Source organism: Ruditapes philippinarum, unplaced genomic scaffold (assembly GCF_026571515.1).
Source record: "Ruditapes philippinarum isolate M1 unplaced genomic scaffold, ASM2657151v2 ctg11873_1_1_1_1, whole genome shotgun sequence".
NCBI lineage: Eukaryota > Metazoa > Mollusca > Bivalvia > Venerida > Veneridae > Ruditapes > Ruditapes philippinarum.
In genome coordinates, this window is record NW_026866831.1 from 10,001 (window position 1) to 28,223 (window position 18,223).

At 32.7% G+C, this 18,223-nt stretch overlaps 1 protein-coding gene across 1 annotated transcript in view; it reads left to right on the forward strand.

The window, feature by feature from the left end:
• LOC132733831 (venom allergen 5-like) overlaps positions 1-14,853 on the forward strand; it is a 19,257-nt gene extending 4,404 nt beyond the window's left edge. The window contains exons 3-11 of the mRNA XM_060720548.1: positions 1,358-1,439; positions 6,922-7,013; positions 8,046-8,136; positions 8,703-8,839; positions 9,468-9,553; positions 9,818-9,897; positions 10,842-10,940; positions 12,182-12,304; positions 14,254-14,853. Of these exons, the coding sequence (XP_060576531.1) occupies positions 1,358-1,439; positions 6,922-7,013; positions 8,046-8,136; positions 8,703-8,839; positions 9,468-9,553; positions 9,818-9,897; positions 10,842-10,940; positions 12,182-12,304; positions 14,254-14,384 (921 nt within the window). The 3' untranslated portion in view covers positions 14,385-14,853. The remainder of the gene's footprint in view (positions 1-1,357; positions 1,440-6,921; positions 7,014-8,045; positions 8,137-8,702; positions 8,840-9,467; positions 9,554-9,817; positions 9,898-10,841; positions 10,941-12,181; positions 12,305-14,253) is intronic.
• Positions 14,854-18,223: the final 3,370 nt, after the last annotated feature.

An 18,223-nucleotide genomic window follows, 5' to 3' on the forward strand; every position in this document is an offset into this window, starting at 1 on the left:
AAATTTAAAAAAAAATTAAAAACTTTATTACTTAAAATAAACCCCAAAAAACGGGGGAATTTTTTTGTTGAATTTTTAAAAAAGTTTTTTTAAAATTATAAAAAAATTTTCATTTAAAATTTAAATTGAACTGTTTGGGTTAAGGGCAAAAGGGTTTTTCAACTTAAAAATTTTTTTCCCCGTATTTTTAAAAAAACATTTTGAAACTCGTGATTTTTTTCTTGGGGAATTTTTATTTTTTTCAGGAAAATTTTCCAAACCCCCGTTTCCCATTGTCCAAAAGTACTTTGATTTGAAAAAAAAGGAAAAGTGCAAAGGGGGGGGAAAAACCCCCTAAAAAATTATAACTAAATTTAGTTCCCCTCCCTTTTCAAAAAGGGGCAGGTTGTTTAAAAAATTTAATTCCAAAATTTTTACAAAAAAAATTTTTTCCCTTCAAAACCCGCTGGGGAATTTTTTGTGTAAAAAGGGTTTTTCCCAAGCTTTTTAAAATTTTAAAACCCCAAAAAACCATTCAAAAAATTTTTTAGGATTTTCCCGGGGTTTTTTTTAAAGGTGGGAAGGGGGGGGGGTTAAAGGAAATTAATCCCAATCTAAAGGGGGGCAAACTTTTTTACCGAGGAAAAACCCTTTCAACATAAAAAAAATTTTCAAAATTTTTTCCCCCTTTAAAAAAATTAAAATAACTTTGAATTTAAATTTTTTTAAAAAAAAATCGCGGGGAAAATTAAATAGTTTTGGGGGGGCAGGTTTTGGTTTTTCCCGGGTGGGGCCCGGGGCGGGGGTTTTGATTTCCCGGGGTTTTTTTTTCAAAAAAAAATTACCAAAGAAGGGGGGCTTTAACCTTTGGGGGGTTAAAAAAAAAAACCAACCCCTTTTTTGTTAATTTTAAGGGGTTCCCAATTTTTGAAAATAATTAAAAAATTTTTTAGAGTTTGTTTTATTTCCTAGACTATAAAAAAATTTAAAATACCTTTTTTTAAAGTTACTTGCAAAAAATATGGGTTTTGGGAAATTTTTAAAAAATTTTTTTAAAAAAGACATTTAACCCCTTTTTAGAGGGGCGGCCCCTTTTTTTAAAAAACCAAAAAAAAAAAACCCTTTTCTAAAAATAGTTTCCCGTTTTTTTCCAATTTAAGAAATTTTTAAAACAATTTTTAATTTTTTTTGCAAAATAGGGGAAAAAAAAACCAACAAATGCAAACCCAAAAAAATTTTTAAAAAACCCCGCCCAAAGGGGGGGTTGCTAAAGTAAAGCTGTTTTTCTGTTTTTTTTTTGTTTTTTTTTTTAAATATGTTTACTTTCCTGGAGGCTTGTAGTTTTGAGGACAACTTTAATTTATTATTTATTTTATAGGCCCGGGAATGTAAGGACAAATTCAAGATGATAGTCAATCACTCGGCATGTCGCGAGAGGTCGCCTCTCGTACAGAAAGCAGGTTTGTTATTTGTTTGTTTTAACGTTTCCTGTGGTTTTTTTAAAGCCAATTTTAACACATGTATTTGGTAATATCTAGGCAACCGGTTGACCTAACCGGCTTTCTTGGATAATAAACCAGTTTTTTCAAATTTCTTTGCAAATTACAAAATATTAAAGGCACATTATGCGTCAGAAATTCATTTTTATCAACTTCTTTAAAAATGTCAAACATGTGTTTAATAATGTTTTAACAATTAATTTTGTGTTTGTTAAATGTATAGCTGCAGGAGTAAGTAGCACTGAATGTGCAGTATTGTGTAGAAAATGTAGCAAAATTTAAACAAAGTGGTGTTTTGACTACCATACAAAATACTAATTCACTTTAATTACACCAATTGCCAACAAAGCAAAATAAGCAAAGATAGTTCAAATTAGTTGGTTTTTATGGAAACTGTAACACGATACTCAAGATACACTATAATATCAGTATGTTTCTTTTCCTTTTTGAGGAGTGGGGGAGGGGGTTTCATCGCACCAACACAGTATAGATGTCATATGGAGACTTTCCAGCTTTACGTGTCCTTCCGTGCATTATTTCAGGCACGGCAGTGTTCGCTGTGAGCCTTGAAATAATTTACAAAACTACCACGGATTATTTTTTGAAATGCGTCGTCTTTTCAATAAAGTAAATGTTTCATCGCCAAAATTTCATCTATCTATACACTGGGACATACGATATCGTATGTCCCAGCTATACAGCACAGCTATATTAAATAATACTTCATTCAGGCATATAATTAAAATGAATTAAATTTTAGATAACGAAAGGTTTACTTAATAAACAGAAGTAAGCGCAAAGAATTATCATTGACAAATGAATTTATTTCAACATAATATTGATTTGCAAAATTTGAAAAAGGGATAGAATGAAAATGACACATATTTCACGTAATAATTAATCATACAATGGGCAAATTTACTCAGCGGGGATAAGCGAGTTAAACATTCGATCGATTTGTCAAGTATTCTCAAAGCCGTCTGTTATAAGAAATATTGATATTTATTTGCGGGTGTAAGCTTAAAGATTACCGGGTTTTACGAATACTAGATCTCGTTCTTATGTCCATATAGTTTTATAAGTCGTCATTTGTATATCAAATCACCGTTTGCCCGAATCCCACAAGTGGTAAGGTTATCTATCGAGCTTGTGGAATAAGGGATAAGAAAAAAAACATGAAACAGTCATCTTACGTGACAAATGTCTAAGTACACCAAACGGCAGGTTTGACATCAATCGGAACATCCTCGGCTATTATTCAAAATAACCTCGGAAACAATACGGAGTAAAAATAGTTCTACAAAGTGGATGCAGATTTAAACAGAAATAGAGAGTGAAATCTTCGAAATGTAAAACGAATGTAGATATTTGACATCAAAAGGAAAATAATGTCTGTTTCGGTACAATTATGATTGAAAATAATATATTTGACAACCATTTTTAATTTGAATATGCCCATATGGGCATTGATGTACAATTACAAACAAATCCAACTCAATGTTAACAGGTTGGCATTTTATACATTCGGTTTCTACAACCATAATAATAAATATAGAAATAATGTACCGTTGACTTTTATATCTCTGAATTTGCTTATTTTAGGTGGACTTTAACTTGATATATTGGTAAAAAACTTGTCAACAACTCCCAGCATTAAATTAATTATTATTTGTTTACATGTTTAGTTTCTTAGCGTAGGTTAGACCGAAATAACGTATCCGTTCTGTGTAGTTCGAGGACTTATCCGAAGACTGTCGGAAAGTGCCGAAAAGTTGCGATTGATTTGACATAAATGGGGAAAAGAATTTAATTAAAGATGTCATCGGAAATAGACGACATCGGTAAATGACGTCAAGGAAAGAGGACGTTACGCACTATGCACGGCACATTATGCCTCAGAAATGAATAAATATTTACTTTTTTACACAGGTCCAAGATGAGTTTAATAACGTTTAAATAATGGTTTTAGAGCATGCCACATGCTTGTTGCTTGAAAATAGTGCTAAATGTAAAACAATATGCCACAAAGGTACACAATTTGAATTTGAATTTGAAATTTTGACTTCCATACAAAGAACTTAGTCACTATATATGTAATCATTGCCCAAAACAAAAACAAAAGCAAAGCAAAAAACACAAAAACAGAAGAAGGAGTCAGGCCAGGTAAATTGCCAATAAGTAACTTGTTTGAAATATAAAAGATGACTTTGAGAACTAAAAAGAAAGCATTTAATGACCTTTAACGGGAAAGAACAGAACGGAAACTCACGGAAACTTACAATGCAATATGGAAATATGCAAAAACATTGATCACATAAGACAGCCATGGCGCTCCATAATGCAACATCATCCATCATGCTTGGTTACCATTATGTTGTCCTTCAGAAGCATACGGTGGAGATAGTTGTTTCTGTTTGAAATGCTTTCATTGGCTGCGGTCAAGCTGCGTGTGAAAGATTTTAATATGAACATGCTGACTACGAAGCATTACGTGAAGATATAAATACCTATACATGGGAAAACTGCTTTGATGCAGATGTTAACATATATGCGAATAACGTAATCAATCAGATACAAACAATTGCTAAAAATAACATCCCTAACAAATTGATTAAAGTAAGACCATTAGATGTTCCATGGATGACAAACTCAATCAGAGTTAATATCCGTAAACGAAAACGTCTGTATAAAAAAGCTAGAATGACAAATTCACAATATTACTGGCAAAGATTCAAATCTATTCGTAATGAAACAATATTATTGATACGGGAAGCCAAGTCAAATTATTTTTGTAAACTCTCTAATAAATTGAAAAATGAATCACTTTCGTCTAAAGACTGGTGGAAGACTCTGAAATCTTTTATTTCATCAACAAATAATAGTAGCATTCCACCACTGACAGACCCCTTAAACAGAAATATTGTTTACTCAAATAACGATAAGGCAAATCTTCTGAATAACTTCTTCGTAAAACAAATGTCTATAAACGATGAGAACAGAGATCCACCTTACCTTAGTTCGACACATTCCTGTCTCTACGATATTGTGCTTAGCCCTCATGAAGTAAAAGATGTTCTTCTTTGGTTACAAGTTGACAAAGCAGAAGGTCCAGATGATATAAGTAATAGAATTTTACGCGAGGCTTCTCATGAACTATCTTTCCCCTTGTGTGACTTATTCAATGCTTCTCTACGATGTTGTGAAGTTCCAATCACATGGAAAGAGGCAAATGTCATTGCACTTCGCAAAAAGGGCGATACATCTCTCCCAAATAACTATAGACCCATATCACTTTTGAACACTACAGAAAAAGTTTTTGAACGTCTTGTATTTAAACACATCTTTAACTTTCTCAAAGTAAATAATTTTCTGTCTACTGCTCAGTCTGGTTTTATCCCGGGTGATTCTACTGTTAATCAGCTTGCCTTCATTTATGATACCCTTTGTAGATCACTTGACAATGGCCTCGAAGTTCGTGTGGTTTTCTTTGATATCAGTAAAGCGTTTGACAAGGTTTGGCATAAAGGCCTACTTTCGAAACTAAAGCACGCAGGTATATGTGGATCTTTGTTATCTTGGTTCAATAGTTACCTTACTGATAGAAAACAAAGGGTCATACTACCTGGCGCCTACTCATCATGGGCTTTTGTCAAAGCAGGAGTCCCTCAAGGCTCTATACTTGGTCCCCTATTATTTTTTGATCTTTATAAATGATATTGTTAATGAAATTGAATCTTTCATAAACCTTTTTGCTGATGATACCAGTCTTTATGTTATAGTTGAACATCCTAACACAGCAGCCACACTTCTTCAGTCTGACATCCAAAAATATCTTTATGGGCAGAAAGGTGGTTAGTCACCTTTAATCCTTCAAAATCGGAATCCCTACTTGTAACCAGAAAGCGAAATCGTCAGCATCACCCTTCATTGCATATGTTTAACCAACAAATTCCAGAAGTTTCTGAACACAAACATTTAGGCCCCATCTTTTCTTTCTTCTGACTGCACATGGCACAAACATATTGAATACATAACTGATAAAGCTTGGAAAAGGGTTAATATAATGCGTAAACTGAAATTCTCTCTGGAATCGTAAATCTTTGGAAATCATCTATATAGCATTCATTAGACCTATTTTGGAATACGGTGATGTAATTTGGTGCAATTGTACCCAATATGAACTCGAACAGCTTGATAAGATTCAAAATGAATGTGCACGCATTGCAACTGGTGCAACCAAGCTTATCTCACTAGAAACTTTGCGGAAAGAAATTAATTGGGAATCGTTATCCGAAAGAAGATATAAACACAAACTAATTATGTTTCACAATATGCAGTCGAACAAAACTCCAGATTATCTCTCATCATTAATACCAAATCCAGATCAATCCCGTTACAGCTTACGAAACTCTGAAGATATCAGAGGAATTACATCAAGGACTACTCTGTACCACAATTCTTTCTTGCCATCAGTTATTCGTGATTGGAACAACTTGCCTGTTATAATACGAAACAGCCCTACAATATCTTCATTTAAAACTTTCTTAAACAAGGACAGAAAATATACACCAACATACTTTTATACAGGTAGTCGTAAACTGCAGGTCCTTCACACTCGGCTTCGAACGAACTGCAGCGCATTAAATCACCACCTGTTTTTGAAAAACATTTCTCTTACCCCTTTGTGTAATTGTGGGCAAATCGAAACTACCCAACATTTCTTTTTCGAGTGCTGTGCATACGATGTCGCCCGCAGAACACTCCTCCTTAACTTGCAAGACTTCAGCATAAACCTTCATAAACTTCTCTATGGTGACCCATCTCTTACATACCAGGACAACGTTATTATATTTACAAATGTACAAAATTATATAGAAAAAACGAAAAGATTTACTTAGATCCATTCTAATTGAGACTATAATCCTCTCTCACCCTTTTTCTTCTCTTTTCAACTATTTTGTTTTCTTCTTTTATATATATTCTTACATTTTAGACATCTACTTGTAGTTAATCTAATCTATAAAAGTTTATATATAAATATATACTTTTATGTGTGTATAATTAATACTTATTCCCTTGTCTAGTATATACTAATTATAAACTTATTTAAGACAAACCATATAGTTCGCCAAAGGAGAAGAATTCTATAAGACTTGTCTTTCATTCTCATCCTTTTCCATTGTGTAAAATGTTTTGTTTGTTATATATTTGTATGTATGTACATTATATATACTTTCGGGAATAAATATGTTTAAACTAAACTAAAGATTTTAAACATATTATTGGCGGCACCGGTGAACGGCGTGATCTTATATGGATTTATTTTATTTATTTTTTTTTGGTGGTGGAATATGTTAGGAGCTATTATTATCAACAGTTTATATTATGTTGTGTTAGTTTTATCTTGTTATGTTATATTATATGTTTTCTTTTACATATACAGGTGTGAGCGATGCAGAAAAGAATATGATAGTTTCCGAGCATAACAAATACCGCAAGGATGTAAACCCGCCTGCGACAGATATGCTGAGGATGGTAAAGTTTAGACCGTGTTCTTTCTTTCTTTCTTTATATCTTTCTTTATATCTTTCTTTCTTTCTATCTTTCTTTCTTTCTTTCTCTTTTTTCTTTCTTTTTTCTTTCTTTTCTTTGTTTTTTTTTATCTTTCTTTCTTTCTGTCTTTCTTTCTTTCTTTCTTTCACTTTCTTCTATTCTTTCTTTCTTTCTTTTGTCTTACTTTCTTTTCTCTTTCTTTCGTTCCTTCTCTCTTTTATCTTTTATTTCTTTTTTCTCTCTTTTCTTTCTTTCTTTCGTTCTTGACATTTTCTTTCTTTCACTTTCTTATTTTCTTTCTTTCTTTTTTCTTTCTTTCTTTTATTTTTTTCTTTCTTTCTTTATATCTTTCGTTCTTTTTCTTTCTTTTACTTTTTTTTTCGTTCTTTCTTTATATCTTTTGTTCTTTCTTTCTTTTTTTCTCTCTTTCGTTTCTTCTTTTTTCTCTTTCTTTCTTTCGTCCTTTCTTTTTTTCTTTCTTTCTCTTTCTTCTTTTTTTCTTTTTTCCTTTCTTTCTTTCTTTCCTTCTTTCTTTCATTCTTTCTTTCTATCTTTATTTTTTCTTTGTTTCTTTCTTTCATTTCTTTCTTTCTTTTAATTTTGACAATTTTATATTCATTAAAGAAGATGAAACAAAATATAGAAAAAGTCGTAAAATGCTTATTAAACATAGCGAGATTGCCCAAACCATTTGTATATTTCTTTGTATGTTTGAATCTACATTGTTTGTATGCACGGATACATACAATAACACATCAATAAAACAAAAACGAAACAAGCGATATCGGTTGTCGGAGGGCTAAATGGCTAAATGCGATGATGTTTGTCAAAAAAGAATGGCGTATAGCAAAGAGCGATGTCAAAGGATAAAAAAGCGATGGCGTAGGGATAACAAAACTGTAACATTGGGTAAACAGCGATGTTGTAGGACAAAGAGCTATACCGTAGGACAATAACCGATATATCTGTATAAATTATTAGATATAAACACGTTATTCTTTATATTCATTTCAGACATGGGACGCTGAGGTCGCGCTGGTGGCACAGGCCTGGGCAGAGACCTGCTCGTTTGGCCACGATGAAACTCAAAACAGAAATATTCCAGGTTTGTTTGAACGCGTGTCCATTCTTGATAAGTAAATATGCGTACTTTAGCAAAGGTTATAGATATTATCATTTTTATTATTATCATCATAATCATCATCATCATCATCAACATCAACATCATCATCATCATCATCATCATCATTATTATTATTATTATTATTATTATTATTATTATTATTATTATTATTATTATTATTATTATTATTATGTTAACGATGATGACTGATTAATTGTTTACTTGATTGATTGATTGATTGATTGATTGATTGATTGATTGATTTATCACCTAATCTTGTAATTAGTGCTTAAACGGCTGATTTATACTCATGTCCATTGGTTACTTGGGAACTCTGTATACTTATGTAAGCTCAATATTGGCATATTTGGTATCAAAATTTGTGGAGATGTAGTGACTACACAAAGATTTACGTTCAATTGAAATTTGATTATTATCCGAATTTTGGTTACCCAAAAAAGTAAACGTTGTATTATACAATGTTTAACTTTGCAATAAACATAAAGCGAAAGATAAATCTTGTGTAAATTCCGAAACTTATTCAATAGGCCGTTTATCTGCTGGACAGAATATCGGGAAGGGATACAAGACCTGGGAAGCCGCTATTAAAGCTTGGAATGACGAGGTAAAGGATTTCACATACAATGGGAAAAACGCTTTTCACAAGGTTGGACACTACACACAGGTAATTATAAAACTAGTATTTTATTCTTAGTAGTATTAATTTTCCATTTCTTTTATTCCCATTTCACTATCTTTCTTTTATTTCCAGTTCGTTTCATTTCATTCCGCTACGTTCGTTTCATTTCGCCTGGTTTCAATTGGTTTTCTCTTGTCCGTTTTATTTCATTTCATTTGATTTTATTTTCGAGTGGGAAAGAGAGGTAATTTATTTTCGCGGGTGAAAGGGGGGGGGGGGTTTAATGAGAACATTGCAATTAGCCCATCAGATCGTTATTTTGTTTACAAAAAGAATATATTGTCTGAAATAATCGTGCAATAAGACATAAAAAGGAACAGCTTCATTTTGTCTGAGTTCTGAATTTCTTAATTTTAAGAATTTTAAGCAAGATCGCGATATCTTGTCGTATATGTGATTTGCGTTCGAACTAATCATTGTTATTTGAAAACATAACGAGATCAAATCACCAAACAATGACAAGTCTGATGTCGTGACGTGTGATTGCAATGATGTGCCTACAGATTTTTGATTTTTTCTCTTATGAAATGGAACGAAGAGCTGTCGCAAACTTTAAATATTGATAAATAATCAATCCCTCATTTAAAGTGTATCTGTTTTTAAAATATTTCAGCTGGTATGGGCGACGTCGAGTAAAATAGGATGCGGTATGGCGGATTGCGGAGGAACTAACTTTCATGTCTGTAATTATTCCCCGGCGTAAGTTTTTTTTTCAAATTAATTAAATAAATACAAATTATCAAAAAAAATGTCACTTATGTTACATTCTGAATAACTTGATGGCTATTCTTTTGTTATGTGGCGGGACGTTGTTCTACCTCCCGATTGCAGACTAGTCTCAAATTTTCATCTTGATATCCCCAAAATTGATAATGGTCAGTTCCAAAAAGAAAGTTGGACAAGTCCATTTTTGAATATTCAGCAGGTTAAGGGTTAAAAAAAAAACATTTGCATCCATTTCAGAGGAAATTTTGATATAAACAAACCGTACAAATCGGGAAAGAATTGCGGTGCATGTGGTAACTGCAAGGACAAACTTTGTGGTATGTAAGAGTTATCTTTCTTAATATCTAGAGTTATTCTTTTTTATTATCTTAGTAATTTGAGCTTCTATCTCTAGGTACTCAATGTTTGCTCTTAGGCAATTTCGCATGCGCGAGAAAATACTATATCCGGCCGATTTTTCATAACAACGGACCGCGTTGTATAAAGGTCTATATGTGCTGCGTTCGTCAGTTGTTTAAAGCTGCATGTCTCCTGTGAGATTTTTTTTCAAGACAATCAAACTTGAGAAAAATATATGTACTATGATTAAACTATACTATGCTCATCCTTGAGTAAAATATTTTAATCATGGAAAGTTATTGAAGCTTTTAAAATTCTTACTGAATATGTCTGATTTGAATAAAGGATGAATAAACTATGTATGGGAAGCTGCGTTCCCTATTATGGGGCAAGCAAAGTTGGTCTTTTCTTGAAAAAAAACTGCCAGTTTTTTTAGTGACACTATGTATTCACATTGTACCCACCTTTAGTGCTCAGAGTTTTAAACATTACATACATACATGGTGTGAAGTCAAAACTTGTTTATTTTATATTTACAAAGAGACTGTGTAGCAATTACCAATACTTTTAATATCAAATTTGAGCATAGCATATCTTTACAAGATACAAAATAAAAGTTATAAGTTACATGTTATATGCGATCGCATCATTCATCAACATACTTCCACTGCTGCCTAATATATAGTTAGGACAATTTTTGCATATTTGGAACTTTTCTAAATTTTCATGAAAATTTATTGAATCTGGGGACATGCTGCTTTAACATCTAACATGATTTAAACAATATTTAACATATATTCGACTCATCTAGAAAATTGAAAAAAAATGTTGATTTCTGAGACATAATATGCCTTTAAGAAATTTAATGTTTGATTTAAATCATGCCTATCAAATGATAATAATTTTAGTATAATTCTTACAGATTGCGGAGAAAAGGTTTGTGAGAATGGCGGAGACATTGATACCAACACGTGCAATTGCAAGTGTAAACAATCTTTTCATATTGGAGATTTTTGTCAACGTATGTATTCAAAACTAATTATCTTTAGAGATTTGCCTGTTACTAAAAATACTTAAAACGGTATAGATTTCTGATTTTATGCTTAACTTACGCGTTTCTTTGAATCTTTATTCATCGGGGACATATTATGAAAAATGAATGTTTGATCATTCTAAATGGATCTAACATGTGGACGCTTATTAATTCCCACAAAACAATTCCAAAATTCATTGAAGATGACATAAGGATATACTCTATATTTATTCTTTCAAGCATTAACGAACAAAAAATGACAGAAAAGATTAGACTAAACAGGGACTACTTACGATATAACCTCGTATGAATACATTATACAATCTCATCACAGTGATTTGATTGGTCATGTGCAGGCAAAATCAAGGGGGACCACTGCGTAGGAATTTGAATATGTTAATAAGCGTCTAATACCGGTTTCAGGCTTACCGTTCGCAAAGGGTTCCAGGCTCCTTCTTTTCCTATATCTGTTTTAGCAGGACCATGATCAGGGGCGTTTATAAGGAATAACTTTCGTCAAAATTATAATACATTTTTTTTGTTCTATGATCATAGCAAACTTTGTACTGAAAATCATGTTTAAAGAAGTGGTTACCTTTTTGAGCCAGATCCCCTTTAATCCATTACCCGTGGCTGTCATGTCCGTTACATAAATTTGTCTGTTTCACATAAAAATGCACGATTCTGGTTAAGTTCTCAATTCGGTGAATGAAAATTTTCACTATTTTTTCCCTAAAGTTTAATAATCGAGTAAGACTAGTGGAAGGGTCACTTTATTGAGAGTTGACCATAAAATTTATGGCACACTTCAAATACGTTTAACAGCCTTGTATTAAACCAATAACACGGCGTTAGTGAAACATGAAATAAAATATTCAAATAAAGTTCAAATAGATATTTTCAAGACCACAGAGTTCGGCCCTCCACCCTATACAGGTACATATAAGACGTTTTTTTTTTAGAGAACGCACAAACGCATGCGTGCGCATCACGCACCACACTTCATCACGTGATCTTATCTGGCATCACGTGCACAGAGAACACATTATACTATTATATAATACACTTGTCTGTGGAACTCGTGTTGTTCTGCTTTTATTCTGTCACTTTCTTCCACGTGGGAGATTAACTTTATTCAAATATATATCATAGTCGTTAGTCCTGTTGGTCATTTTCACTTTATGTGTGCATGTGCAAGTTATTAAATTAGAGTCTTCAATATGTTTCAGTTGATTGCCGGAACTTAACAGAACCTTTCCAGTGCGGAACCGGTTCCTATGACGCAAATGGATGTGTGACTTTCAGCACCACCGTTCCATTCGAATGTCCGAAAACGTGTCATGTTTGTCCGAGTTAGTATTTATATTTATATTCTGTTCCACATTTTACTTTAAGAAAAGGGATAAACAATGATTTCAAGCTAATTGTAGCTAAATATGTTCTTTAAACACGACTATAACGAGCTGACATTGGTTCTGCTTTAAATTTGGGTTAGTATATTTTAAAAAATTTGGATATCAAAGTTCAAAAATAGCTCCACTAACAGTATAGGGCCTGTTCAAGCAGTAATAATGTGTGGGTGGTTGGTTCTATACTGGTGGCAAAGGCTATTCACTTTAGGTTCCTATCGCACTGAAAATGTAAAGTCGTATGGCAACTTTCCAGCTTTACTAGTGGAGGAAGATCTGAGGCCCCCTCCTTGCGTTATTTCAGGCACGAACGGGCGCCTGAGTAAAACCACCGACGTTCCGTGAGCTAGCTGGATAGCTTCTTCACGTAAAATAATCCAAAGTATCTGCCGGGGTTTGAACCCAAAGCGGTTAGGAGCAAATGGTGTTGAGTCAACGACTTAAACCACTCAGCCACGGATGTCGGAGTTTGTATAACTTTTATTAATTCGCTTAACTGATAATTTAAAATACATGCAGCAGAGTATGGCTGGATTAGAAAAAAAAACAGCAAAAAAAAGTATTTCTAGTAATTTTTCAAAATTGAGCAGCAAAAATGTTGCGATTAATTGAAAAATCTTAAACTGTGAAAGAAAATCAAAAGAACTGTCAGTGATGCTTTCAAAATTGAAAAAGGCACAAAGTTAGAGTAAAATGGGAGGAGATGAGTGTATATTCACATTCTTACACAATAAAGATAAGGGTACAATTAGTAAGTTGTTGATCAGGTCTTTGTAATATATGGTAAATATATTCATTTTCACCACTATGCCTCGACTGATAGGAGTATATGTATAAGAAAATGGAAAAGGACCCTTTTCATATTGTTTCAATAGGATGTGAAGTTTTAACATCACCTGTACCAAAATAAATACAAAAAAGAACTAATTTTATCATATAAATTGCGTATTAGCCATTTTTCAATTATTTGGCGGCAATCTTGGCGGCCATCTTAGATTTCTCAAAACGTACCATGATTTGACATGTCTACCCATTTTTTTTGTAAACTTCAAATATTTAGATTTATATTGGTATAACATTTATCCATGGAACTTTTTTGCACACAAAAGGTTGTCAGGGGACTGTACTAATAGGAATAAATATAAATATATTGAATACTTAGTTCATGTGAATAACATAACCACAAATATGTACATTGTACTATTTTTTTTTTACAACCAGGAATGCAACAGTTACGAGAAACCTTTAGAAACGAGTAAAGAATCTTTCAGTTAATATCCTAATATTAATATTCGTTACCAGTACATACTGTATATAGATGTAGATTTCATAAGTTTCAAGTGTAGCCAAAAATACAAAAACAAAAACATACGTATTGGGAAATTGTGCGAAAAAAATAAACGTAAATGGTTTTAGCCGACATTTCCATTTTGATTTTACTTTAAAAACTCGTATTTGCATTATGAAACAATAACGTAGGTCTTGTTTAACTAAAAAAAAATCATTATACCGTTGAATGGGCATTAGTCACAGGGGAAGTAACTTTTGTTAGATCATATGCATATTATAATACTACAGTTATCCCTCCTTTTTAATATGTTCCGAAAAAACATTATGATGCTGATGCTGATGATGATGATGCTGATGATGACGACGACGACGATGATGATGATAATGATGGTGAAGAAGGTGGTAGTGATGGAGGTGATGATGATGATGATGATGATGATGATGATGATGTATTATTGTTGTAACAATTATAATATGAAGAAAAGAAAATGATAAAGTGAATGAATGAATGAATGAATGAATGAATGAATGAAGGAACGGACGAACGAACGAACGAACGAACGAACGAACGAATAAATGGATTCCGCAATGTATTTTTTCAGCTGGCGGATTTAACTACACCGAGGGCACATATGTGTTCGGAAACAATGGCGGAATGCTAAACACTTCAGGATACGAACTTCACCTCGCTGCATTAATTGTGCTTGGACTCAAATACAGTCTACAATTCTAATTCAAATGGATTTTATTTTTTACTTAAAAACAAACCATTACAATTTTATTTTGTTTAATTAATTGATAGGATTTTTGTTATTTTCTAATTTATTCCACATTGTTTCTTACTTTAAGTATTCATTTTAAACCCTAAACCCGCTAAAGATCTTAATGGACTCGTCAATTTTTCATCCTTGACAAGGCCATTCATCATTTTCAGGGATATTTTCAAATATATACTGACGAAATACCGAACAGTGCAGGCCAGGATCAGGCGGGACTAGGGGTTAAATCAGTGCATGAATAAAACAGTTAAACAGAGCAATAAGCCGAGTAAAATATTGTCAAGTGTAGAAACAAAAGTGTTTATAATTACAGTGACATGTTACAATATGCAATATATATATTTCTTACAAAATAAATTAATCAATCAACACCCGGCTCTATGGGCCTATAAATCACCTTAAAAATTAAAACATGCACCTGTATTGTTGTTATCTGTTTGTTTGTTTTGGGTTTTTTTTAATCATTGGTTTTTTTTTGGTTTTTTTTTTTTATTTTTTTTTTCTTCTTCTCTTTAATAAAAGATCAAATGCTAGGGCTATAACTGATCCAGCTAAAAGCAGGGTAGAATTTTCACACGGTGATAGGGCGATTACCACAACTTTTCCGCGCAACGTCAAAATATCTTACTTTCTGTCCGAGACACACCGTATTATTTCTGTGGTAAAAATGGACAGCAAGCCTGTAACCGAGAAAAACAGCATATATTTGCTCAAAACGAGGTAAAATCATCATTTTTTCTTTTCATCGAATGTGCCATTTAATTTGAAACTTATTTATCTTACTACATGCAAAATGCTTCATTAATTAAGGTCAGGATAGTGAAAACATTTTAGGGCATACTGAAAAAAATCTTGCTTTGAATTACGAAATTTATAACGTATTTCTAGTCCCATTCAGTTCATATAACTGGTCAAAAATACAATATTAAATATGTACATTATTGTCGTATGAAAACAAGTTACAATTCATAAATAACCCGTTTTTGTATATTTGGTATGATTTTTATGTTCCACGTGGTGTATTTTAAGCACCGCACAACTTTGTCAAATCATAAGATTAGGTGCACCGCATTATTCCTCCTTAAAATCACCGCATTTTTCTGTCTTTTTAGCACCGTTGATTTTTGATATTAATGTTTGCTTTCAGAAAAAAGAAGACGTTTCAAACCTATGGTCTGAACATGCCAAAGCAACGTGCGAAATTGGCAAAGCTGGCAGATAAGGCAGCAACTGGAGAGCGCCCAACTAAGTCTTCTGATATCAGCAGACGCCAATGGATCAGCGTCTCCCTGTATTTCAGGACGATATGCGTAACGCACCACATAAGAAAAAGAATATGAAGTCAGAACTTTCGCAAAGAGATTGTTTAAAAAAAAGCACATTGGAGACGATGACTGAAGAGATTATGGAAATATTGCCCGGGTTCCTGCAAAAACTACACCATGAAAATTTGTGTTATGACTTTTGCAATTTTATCAAATTAGTATGCAATAAGAAATTCCCATTAACAAATAGTTCATTCCTGTTTGTATCTCGATGTTGTTTGATGGTATAGTCTGCCAAGAACTTCAATCTCTCCATGTGTGGTTTATCAGTTTGAATAAGTTTCGAAAAGGAAAAGACATCCCTTATCTATATATAGATACCATTGCCACTTATCTAACTGGTAGTATTAAACAACAAATCAGACCCTTCAGAAAATTTTTCCATAACATAACGTATGATATAACAGCAACATAACATAACAGCAAGAAAACAATCTTTCATTTCAAAATTTCATCAAATAAAAGGTTTATTATAAAATATTTGTAAGATTATTGTATAATTCAAAAGAAAGACGTTCCTGTATTTATCGTCGGTCTAACGGAAAAAGAATGCGGTGTTTTGAATTCAGTGTTTACGTGCTCCAATATGCGGGTCAGTAGGCCTTTTTTTCAACAATATTCCCTGAAATTTACGATAGAAACACACAATTTGTATGGAACTTGAACTTAGGGGTTAACCATATAAATATACGAGCTCGTTAGGTCATAGAACAAAGACATCGTTGTTATTTATATAACACATGTTTTTGTGACAAGTACGAGTCATGTGAGGTACACACGATCTTTTGTAAACACTATTTCTTTCGAAGTAGATGTGTTTTTGTGTGAATTGTATTGTGCTAGGACTAAACAATAAATTGTCTCAAAAATTCGATGGAATACTTAAACAATTGGAATAATCTTGCAATGTCAAGCAGTAAGATATTTTGTAAGCTATTACCTGGAATTTGTTTATCCCGCCATTAATATTTTGTCCAGAAATATACGGTGTCTCGGTCAGAAGGATGATATTTTGACGTTGCGCGGAAAAGTTGTGGTAATCGCCCTATCACCGTGTTTCATGTTTTGTTACATTCAAAATTTACCTGCATTGTGAAAAGTTATACGTGTCTTAAAGGCACATTATGTCTCGGAAACGAATAAATTTTCCCTTCTTCATAAAGAACAAACATGAGTTTTAAAATGTTGAAACCATGGTTTTTTGAACACGTTAGATGTTAATTACATGAGGAAGGAACCGCTGAATGCAAAAGTATTTGTCATTAAAGTAGTGAATGTAAATAAATCAGTATACAACCATACAAAATACTAAATTTCTATAACTGCACTAATTCGCGGAAAGCAACAGAAGCAAACTATTATTCTGGTAATTGCGCAGTGAGTAACAACAGGACACCAAAATTTAAAAGCTTTTGAGGAATAAAAACATGCAATCCTAAGTCATAATGGGCCTTTAATCTAAAGATATATTTGTTATTCAAACGAGTTGGTCTGTTATGGAAGGAATCTCTATAGTATAATCAATTATTATTTTGATAGTACATGTACTAGTATTTAGTATCAGACATAAAACAAACTACGAAAGAATATATATGGATGCTGCTAGCAAGTGTTAGATACATGATTCGATATTACATAATTATATTTATATAGCAGACAAAAATATATCCTTGAACAATATACATGTATTATATAATAATCTTATAATAATTGTGAGTTTGTAACGTCGCTTTTCATTGGCCAAACCGTGACTGTATAGTTTTATATACACGGCAGCTGTCAATTCATGAAGAAAATCTCACTTCTTGCAGCATTATTAGTTCGAGACAAGTTATATGCCGTATATAAACTGTTGTTTGCAATATAACCCCCTCGCCTGGCGGCTCGGTCTATATTACGAACAACCGTTTATATAGGGCCATATAACCTGTCAAAAATCTTTATATCTATACTAAATACAAAATATTATTATAATTGGTCATATAAATCTACAGTCCTTGCATATCACAACTGGCGTTTCCGTTAGTTTTACCCATGCTTCAAAATTCATCTGGCAAGATTAAACAGACGCGATGTGTGCGTTTTTATTTGTCTCGTGCGCAAAAGAACTAAGTCGTGGTGCATGAGTTACTAAGTGGTGCGCATGAGATAATTAATTGGTGCGTACTTGATAATATCTTGTGCGAACGAGATAAATTAAGTGGTGCGCACACATAATTAACCAATCGAGAATGACACTTTATATATGAATTTTTCTTAATTAACTAGAAATGTTCCGTAAGAAACAATAATGTCCCTAATTCACCTGACTGTCACAGTTGCATATACCAACACAGTTTAAAAAAATCACTTTAAACATTGACCTTTGATATTTTACCTCATAATCAGTAGTGGGTCATCTACTTGCTTTGACAATATTCCTAACAGGTAACAATGGCTTATTTATTTCTCCGAGTGATTGATTGTCA